General features: G+C 38.6%; 1 protein-coding gene across 3 annotated transcripts; it reads right to left on the reverse strand.

Moving 5' to 3' along the window:
• Positions 1-1,141: 1,141 nt before the first annotated feature.
• cfl2 (cofilin 2 (muscle)) lies at positions 1,142-5,009 on the reverse strand. Of its 3 annotated transcripts, none has more exons than XM_069916759.1 (4): positions 4,898-5,009; positions 3,434-3,741; positions 3,224-3,300; positions 1,142-3,137 (listed from the first exon to the last, which is right to left on the reverse strand). In XM_069916759.1, the coding sequence occupies exons 1-4, from the start codon at positions 4,898-4,900 to the stop codon at positions 3,013-3,015; spliced, it is 513 nt and encodes a 170-aa protein (XP_069772860.1). In that variant the 5' UTR covers positions 4,901-5,009; the 3' UTR covers positions 1,142-3,012. The 3 variants fall into 3 exon arrangements, with proteins under 3 accessions (XP_069772860.1, XP_069772862.1, XP_069772861.1); XM_069916761.1 differs by lacking the exon at positions 4,898-5,009 and adding an exon at positions 4,618-4,696; XM_069916760.1 differs by lacking the exon at positions 4,898-5,009 and adding an exon at positions 4,215-4,598.
• Between the last annotated feature and the right edge of the window lie 4,867 nt (positions 5,010-9,876).

Genomic DNA, 9,876 nt, shown 5'->3' on the forward strand with positions numbered 1-9,876 from the left:
CCAAAACAAGCACAGATAAAAATGCATTAAAATGAAAATTACAATTTATCTTGTAGCTCTAAAAGCAGATTACTCAGCATCATTGTTCCCACCAACTCGTTACATTTTATAAACATCAATTTTTAGGATCACTAAATGTCTTACACTACACAACCATTACCCATTTTCATTTATTGAAATATCCAAAAATGTTACAAGATTTACAAAGCATCACGTTTCAACCAAAAATAGAGATCAAATAATTCTCACATCTGTACCCATTTCATTATATTTTGCTAGAGACTAAAAATTAGACAAGTTTCTGCTATTTTACTTTTAGAGGAAAACAGCAACAATCTACTTGCTGCAAATTGTTTAGGAACTACAGCTATTTGCCATAAATTTAGTAGCAATTTCTGCACCTACTCCTGCTCATCTCCAGCTCAATACGCCAGTACAAATTTTAGATGGCCAGGTAAGAACTCTGGTTCCCATATGACAGACATTTCAAACAGAAAAAGGTTTGCATTAACAATTAAATAGCAGAGAGGAATTGTTCCAGAAGTAAAATTTGGGTAGTATGGGGCAATTTCAAAAAGCATTCTAAACAAAAAAAAAGTAACTTATATCCAAAGCAGGCACTTCCAAATAAACTAGTGATAATTAAAATTTTCAATGTTTTTCTTCAGGATAACATATGTTAAAGATCATGGATCAAAGTCCATGAATGAAGTCAAGATACAGATCAGCAATTATCTAACTAAAGTAGAACAGACTCAGGTGATGTTTGGCCTACTTTTCAAAATGCTTGATAAGATCTTCAAACAACAGCTATACTCAATCCTTTATGCACGTACAATTTCAGGTATTTCTGCACTTATAAAGATCTTTTTTTTTAATTGGTAGTTTCAAACTAAACATTCTTGATATGTGACTCACACATCCCTGTATCTCAACTGAGTGAAACAAAAAAAATCTGCAGATGCTGTGATTGCAGTAAAATACATAAGTCTTGGGAAAAAAAAATCAGCAGGTCCCATAACATCCACTGGAGGCAAAAATATACAACCATTTTAGACCTGAGCCTTTCGTTAAGAATCTCAACTGCCTCTTTATCAATACGGACTGAGATAAAATGCATGTCCATTAACTACATGTAGGATTATTTGTATATCATTTTATTACTTAATGAACATTGCCCAGTACCTTCACCCTCTACATTGCAGAAAAGTTAAAAATGGCAAGAGAAAAATTTAAACACGACAACACAAGCAACTTTAAAATGTAGAAATTGCACATAATTTCAAAGTAGTCAATATAATGTGAAATAAGATTGAATGGATAGAATTGTCTGGGCAAATTTACCTTGAGAATGCACAACTTCTTTAGACATTTAACATTCTCAACTATTTTCAATCATTCCAAAAAAAAATCATTCTTTGAACATGTAATATTTGGCCACTATGCTTAGCTACCTGGCAAGAGTTCCCTTTTATCCAGCACTGGAACCATGTCCAGTTTTGCCATTTGTGGACAAGGATGACAGGACACAAAAGCATGCGTTTCCCATAAATAGCTCTGACTAGCAAAGGATTGCTATGGCATGCAGATCAAATTCTCTAGCAGCAGAGCAACTGTTGGCATTGAGCCAAATCCAGCAACTAAGAGCCAAATCCAAATGTAACCAAAACTCTCTTCTCAAAGTTAGCACATAAAATAATTTTGTTAACATGTATTACAAAAATTATGCAGTTTTTATAATTCTTCTTAGAATTCCAGATGGTTTTACAATTTTCCTATTTAAATAGTATTAGTTTAAATATCTAAAATATTAATATCCCAAAATCTGTACAAAAAAAATTCAAGAAAACAACTTTGGTTTTTCTGGTCTTAATACATTTAAAGAGGAAAGAATTCATTTTAAATTGATTTTAACCAGACAATATTTTGATGAACTACTAGCATCGTTAATGCATCAGTTATCTTCAGGACTACTTCTTGCCTCAAGATGGCTATTTAGTTTAAAGTTTGGCCATAACCAGTCAGTATCATGCAGAATTTCAGTACGCTATTTTGAAACATCAATTTAACATGTTTGAAAAATTATTTTAGTTTGGAAAATTGTGGGATTAGAAGATCAGTATAGCAAGCTTAAAACCGTGGATATTTACAAAGGAGGATAAGATAGAATGAGTAACTGTTGAAATTTCATATCATTTTATCATTAAAAATAACAACAAAGCAGCAATCGGCCATAAACCACAATTTTTATTGTATGTGTGGCCAAATTTCTGATCTCAAAAACAATGTTCCATTTAAGGCTCCAGTATACAGTAACTGCCATCATGACTAATTTTGCACGTCTGTTTCAATGTTTAAAAAGATTAACATGGTAAACGTTGACTCCCATTCTTTTTCAGTAGTGTACATTCCACTGGAAACAAAAGGCAACATAAACATTTCCTTTCTTAAGGTCTGCACAACAGGAATGAAAATGCAAGAGCAATAATTCACTGATGACACAACTACAGAAATTTGGTTGGCATTCCTTATTCTCCTTTTAAAAACAAAAAAAATGTTACAAAAAGTGCTTTTGATGCAAAGTGTAGAACACATACTGCCATGACAAAACTGATATCAAGGCAGAGTGGGTGATGAATGCACAACAGCCTCATGGAACTATGATCAAGTGCAATTTCAACAATTACAATAATGAATTGATGGCTACCACCTGACCAGTGGACAATACACTTGAGATTTTCAAAAGTTTATACTTGGTGTTCTAAACTACTCACATAAACGTTCACATTGTACAAGGAACAAGGAATGCATGCAATGACAATTGTTTGGCTAGAATGAATGATGTGAAAGCATTCCTTGAGATTCTACATAAAAACTACAGGGATCAAACAGTCTAAGTGCAACCACAGATTGGTTGCTTTAAGTTACATGAAAAAAACTCTAAACTATTCCAACTCTGATCAAATTATAATAGAGCTGCAGAAATGGAAGCTCCATGGGTCAAGATGGCACTCAATTGTCATAGTGCAAGGTTATTCCTTCAAGTGAAACCACCACATTGCCGCCCAGTTTCTCTGCAAGTGTAATACGGTCCTGAATTTCATCTATTCCGTTAACTTGCCATTCATGTTTAATACCTGAAAAATAAACAAAATGCAGTAAATCAAACTGCACTAATTTTAAAAAATACATAATATGTATACAACTCAGTAAAATTTATAACCTGTAAATTTCTTTTTAATAGCATCCTTTGAGCTAGCATATATCATCTTGCTTTTAAGGGGTGCCTTCTCTGGAGCCCTAGGAGAAACAAAGAAAGGCTGAAAGTTAATACCCATTTTACCAGCATTGTTTCCATAACTAATTTTGATGTACTCATTTAGCAACATAAACAGGCCTCAAGAAATCTATACAACTTATTTATAACACGTACCAGAATATAAATACCAAATCTTCTTTCTTGGATTCTTTTGTCTCATACGTAGCATCATACAAAGCATAACGACAGTCAAACAAAGGTAGTAACTTAACAAAGGATGCGTAGGGGTCCTGCACAGTTTCTCCAATTTCGCCCACCAAAATTTCTTTGGCTTCCTCGACCACAATCTGTTTTTGATCATCACTGAGGCAGAACAGAACTGCTTTCTTTCTTTTTTTGACTTCTTCTGGCGTTGAAGATTTTCTTACTTTCATGTCATTGAAGACTCTAATAACTTCATCGTTCACTGTTACTCCGGAGGCCTTTTTGGAATTAAAAAAAAAATTAAAATAATGCATCACCCACATCTTGTAGTTGGGGAAGCAGTGTGGAAAAATCAATTTTGTTTCAATGTACTTAAAATACATTTAACAAATCATCAGGACTTGCACTTGTTCACGCGAAATGGAGAGAGGCCACCCAATCATTTTCTCTGCGCCAAGTTAAGGCACTCGTGCCAAAAGCAGCATCACTTCCAATGATGCAGTGGATTCTGACACAAATTACAGCAAATTGTGGTATGCGACAGTCGGGGGGAGCCTTTGAGCCAAATGTTGTAACAAAAGAATGCAACCATGGACTCATCCACTTAAAAAACATCTTATACTTTGAACACAGCTCGTTCTTTGGAACGAAGAAGAATAGGCTCCGCGCTGATTTAAAACAATGGCCAATATTTTTTTGTCCAAAGTACGAGCAAGGTTTTGGTGACTCAGGTCATTGTGCACCATCCCACCTTCACGCTTCGCCCCTTTTACTGGTCGAAATCAGCGCCGGCCGGATTGGTTCTAAAAAACGAGGAACGATTGGACATTCCCAATATCCGAACGGGTCTCCGAACTCCGGACTGTCCGCTCCGGTGGCACCTCCCTTGGCCGAATGACCAGGGACCCCCCCGGCCCGAACTTCCAGACTTCGGCGTTGATCTGACCTCGACCGAGAGGCTCGATCATGGCTCCTCCATCCCACCTCCCGTGGCCCAGCCGGGCTCGCCTCCGCCCCAGCCACCCGCGGCTGCCTGCGCACGGCCCCGCCCCGGGAGCGCCCAGCGCGGTCGGCGGGGAAGGCAGCGGGCAGCGGCTGGAAAGGGCCGAGGGACTGGGGCACCGTTCCGGGCCAAGTCGCCGCAGGTCACGCACGAGGGCACCCGGCTCCTCGGGGAGCGGCGCCTCGCCCGCTGCCACCGGCCGGACGAGCGCGGGGCGAAGACTCCAGCCACCCGCTTCAGCCGCTAAAATTAGGTTAAAATGGCCGCTGCGAACGGCCGCCGCACGAGCCGGCAACCTCCAAACGTTCCGGCTTCACCGCAGCCGCTCGCCCCATCCCCGCACGATCCACGCCCAAAGGAGGATGCGAAAGAGAAAGGCGAGTGGCCGGGCTCGAGCAGAGGAGCGGAGCGCCTGCCCGACAGCACCTTACCATGGCGAGCAGCGACGGTGAAGAACCACGCACGGGACACAAGCGGCGGCGGCGGACGCTGGACCGTTACTTCAGCTGCAGGCAGAGTGGTGGGGGGGGGGGGGGGAGGGGTGGCGGCTGGGATCGACCATTCAAAGGGGTCCGGGGAGAAGAGGGCGGGGAGGGTCCGATCGGAAACGACGGGAGCACGTTCGCATTCAGCGCCAACCCCACCAGCACGCCGGCCACATGGTCTGGCCAACCCTGACCACGGGGCACCTGCTGATGATGCCTGCTCTCCACCTTCAGCGCAATGAGACAAAGTAACGTGTGCACCGTGTCGCTGGAGCAGGTTAATAATCAACGCGCAAACCAACCTGCTTGCGGTGCATTTGGAAAAGGCTCGCAGGCTTCCCACCCCGAAGCGCAAATCCCTTCAACTCCAGCCCCAATCTCAGCAAACGTTCAAATAAAACAATTTGCTAATCACGAGCCAGCCTTGCATCCACGAAACTTGCTCAAATGAACACCAGATTGATTGCATATTCGTTGTTGATGGGCACGATCTCAGAAATCGAACCAATCTATTGATAATATTTAATGGACTTGCATAACGACCATAAGTTCATTGACGAATTGTGTGCACGTGATTGACAGACAACGATCCTGCCTCTCACACATGAAGGTGATGCAGAAAGTACCATCAGAATCCTAAATGATGCATTTTATGCTAAATACTCAAAACGTTACTGTCATCCATTGGTACTTATGGTTAATAAACTTAGAGAAGTTTTTTGGTAGAAGAGATAAATTGTTCAATTTTTCATTCATCATGATTATAAACAGAACAAAATTGTGGAGTGGCATGCAGCAGAATTGAAACTGAAGTAATCCTTCTAACATTTTTAACTTTAATATTCTTTTGTGGGATGCAGACATCATTTGGAACTAGATCCAAGTTTAATTTAACAACCATAACAAAGGCAAGGTTTCACGATGCTCAGGACTGGAAACTCAATGTCCCAAGAGAAGAGGCAAATAGGAATAGAAAGTGAGGTGGCATCCAGAAAAGCGATCAATGCCTTGGTGGATAATGATATAGGTCCAGTGAATTGCAGCATGGAATTATTTCAAATTCAAGTTGATTGTCAAGTGAACGGAGGTACCGCAAGAACGTTAATTCTGTGAGTAGTTCAGCTGGTCAACCCACAGGCCGTTCTGTAGTAAAAACCTAGTACCTTTTTCAAAGTAACAGGCAGATCAATAAGGACAGAGCAAAGGCAAAATTATTTCACGGGTGTGCAGTTTGTTCAAGACTCTGATAACTGCAGTGAAGCAATGATCCTGGACTTGGTAGTGTGTTATTTCATACTTTTGAATCTTCTTCCCAACAGGAGGAGAGGAATCTTCTTCCCAACAGGAGGAGAGGAAAGAAATTGGGTGGTGGGGAGGGGTAGAAGGAATTTTGTGGTATGTTAGCCAGCTGGTAATTTACAAAAACTTAATGCAATCAAATCAAGTCATCGCAATAGTGCAGCGAGTCGAGCTGTTGCGTCACAGTGCCAGATATCCCTGGTTACAATCTTGACTCTCTGTGTGAAACTTGCACATTCTTCCTGTGATTACATAGGTTTCCTCCAGGTCCCCTGGTTTCCTCCCACTTCCCAGTTGATTGGCCACAATAAATTAGCCCTGATGATTAAGTGAATGGTAGAACCTGGAGGGAGCTGATTTTTTAAAAAATTATTATAAGATTCATATAAATTGGTGGTTGTCAGCATAGGTAAGAGGCTAATGGACAAGTTGAGAGCTTACAGAGTAAAGGAAATTACATTAAGATGGGCGAAAAACTGGTTATCATGTAGAAATCATTCGCTCTTGTTCAGACGGGAAAGACGTAACTTGTAGTGTCTTCCACAGTTCAATTTTTGGCTCTCATGTATATAATATTAATGACTTGGAAGAAGAGTAAAATGCAGGACTTCCAAGTCAGCCGATAGCCCCCGCCCTTCCACCTATTTTTCCACTACGATGAAAATTATGGGACTCTGGAACGGGATATCAATAGATGTGTGAATAGGCAAAACCCTGTCAAATGGAATTTAAAGTGGGAAGGTGTGAAGTCAGGCATTTCTTTAGACAAAATGCAGATTATTATATCAAAGGAGAAAAACTGCACATGAGTGGAGTATAGAGGGAATGAGGTGTTCTAGTTCATGAAACACCAAAAGTAACGTGTTGGTGCAACAAACATGATATGATAATTTCTGGTCATATACATATGCATATGCACCAAAATTCTTACTGCAGCCAAACAGGTACACAAGTCACAGCAAAAACAATAGCATAAATAAATGACCATAATGCACCAGGAGACAGGAAGAAAGGTAATAAATACAAAAGGATAGCTAAGTATATGTTCATCGTTGCAGTTGTTTTAATTGTATTGAAAGACCTTTCGATGGTTCCAGAGTAGTGTATTTTAAGGGGTATTTTGGGAGGTTTAGCAACCTAAACCATTTGGAGGCGCTGAACTTCAAACTTCTGTACTTTTTGGCTGAATATAGTGACAAGAAGAGATTGTGAACAAGGGGATGGGCATCCTTTATGATGCTGGCTACCTTCTTAAAGCAATGTCAAATGTAGATGTCTTCAATGGACAGGAGGTGAGTACCTGTGATACACTTGGATCGGTTTGCCACTTTCTGCAGCTTTCTGCATTCCTTCCACTTGAGGTTCCAAACCAGTTATTATACTTTCCCCCATAGTATACTTGAGTTTGATTATTCATTTTGCTAATATGATGGTGTTAAATGCTGGGCTATAGCCAATGAACAAGCAGCCTGTCATGGGTGTTTTTGTAGTCCAAGTGATCTAATGCAGAATGGAGAGGCAGCAGGATAGCAGCTGCTGTTGACCTGTTGCAATGGTAGGAAAATTGGCAGGAGAGGTTGAGCAAATTTAAGTTCTTGGGAGCTACTATCTCAGAGGATCTTTCCTGGACTCAACACACTATTATATATATTTTTTTTAATTTTTTTATTTTTCACACCATAAACCACATTGACCAAGATACATACATTTTCCTTTTCAAATATATACAGTGTCATTTTCTCCCCCCTCCCTCCTCCCATCCCACCCTCCCTACCTCCCCCCCATTCATTTAAAGTACAAAATCTAAGATACATTAAACCAGTCAAACAATGTTGTCATTCAATAAAAATAAACAAGAAATTCCACTGAGTCAATTCTTTTCATTTCCTTCTCCTTTCGTTATTTTAGGTGGTAGATGTCCCCGGTAGGTTTTCTCTATTGTGTTTCATGTATGGCTCCCATATTTGTTCAAGTATTTCAATATTATTTCTTAAATTATATGTTATTTTTTCTAATGGAATACATTTATTCATTTCTATATACCATTGTTGTATTCTCAAATTATCTTCTAATTTCCAGGTTGACATAATACATTTTTTTGCTACGGCTAGAGCTATCTTAACAAATCTTTTTTATGCACCATCCAAATCAAGTCCAAATTCTTTGTTTTTTATGTTACTTAGGAGGAAGATCTCTGGGTTTTTTGGTATATTGCTTTTTGTGATTTTATTTAATATCTGGTTTAGATCTTCCCAAAATTTTTCTACTTGCTCACATGTCCAGATTGCATGAATTGTTGTTCCCATTTCTTTTTTACAACGAAAAGATCTGTCAGATACTGTTGGGTCCCATTTATTTAACTTTTGAGGTGTAATGTATAGCCTGTGTATCCAGTTATATTGTATCATACGTAACCTCGTATTTATTGTATTTCTCATCGTTCCAGAGCATAACTTCTCCCATATTTCCTTCTTTATCTTTATATTTAAATCTTGTTCCCATTTTTGTTTAGTTTTACCATTTGTTTCCTCATTCTCCTTTTCTTGCAGTTTAATATACATATTTGTTACAAATGTTTTGATTATCATTGTATCTGTAATCACATATTCAAAGTTACTTCCCTCTGGTAACCTCAGACTGCTTCCTAATTTGTCCTTCAAGTTGAATCTCAGTTGGTAATATGCCAACACTGTATCTTGAGTTATATTATATTTATCCTTCATTTGTTCAAAGGATAATAATCTATTTCCTGAAAAACAATTTTCTATTCTTTTGATCGCTTTTTTCTCCCATTCTCTAAAGGAAAGGTTATCTATTGTAAAAGGGAGTAACTGATTTTGCATCATTATTAGTTTTGGTAATTGGTAATTTATTTTATTCCTTTCTACATGAATCTTCTTCTAAATATTGAGCAGAAGATGTAATACTGGAGAACTTCTATGTTGTACCAATTTTTCATCCCATTTATATAATATATGTTCAGGTATCTTTTCCCCTATTTTATCTAGTTCTAATCTAGTCCAATCTGGCTTTTCCCTTGTTTGATAAAAATCTGATTGGTATCTTAATTGTGCGGCTCTATAATAATTTTTAAAGTTTGGCAGTTGTAAGCCTCCTTGTTTATACCATTCTGTTAATTTATCTAGTGATATCTTCGGTTACCCCCCTTTCCATAAAAATTTCCTTATTATTTTCTTTAACTCCTTGAAGAATTTCTCTGTCAAGTGTATTGGCAATGCCTGAAATAGGTATAGTATCCTTGGGAAAATGTTCATTTTAATACAGTTTATCCTTCCTATTAGCGTTAGTGGTAAATCTTTCCAATGCTCTAAATCGCCCTGTAATTTTTTCATTAGTGGATAATAATTGAGTTTATATAGATGGCCAAGATTTTTGTTTATTTGTATACCTAGGTAACTTATTGCTTGCATTTGCCGTCTGAATGGTGATTCCTTCTTACATTTTGAGAAATCCGCATTATTTATTGGCATTGCTTCACTTTTATTTACGTTAATCTTGTAACCCGACACTTCTCCATATTCCTTCAATTTCTTATATAATTCTTTTATTGATAGTTCTGGTTCTGTTAAGTATACTATAACATCATCCGCAAATAAACTGATTTT

This window comes from Narcine bancroftii, chromosome 2 (assembly GCF_036971445.1).
Source record: "Narcine bancroftii isolate sNarBan1 chromosome 2, sNarBan1.hap1, whole genome shotgun sequence".
NCBI classification, from domain to species: Eukaryota; Metazoa; Chordata; class Chondrichthyes; order Torpediniformes; family Narcinidae; genus Narcine; species Narcine bancroftii.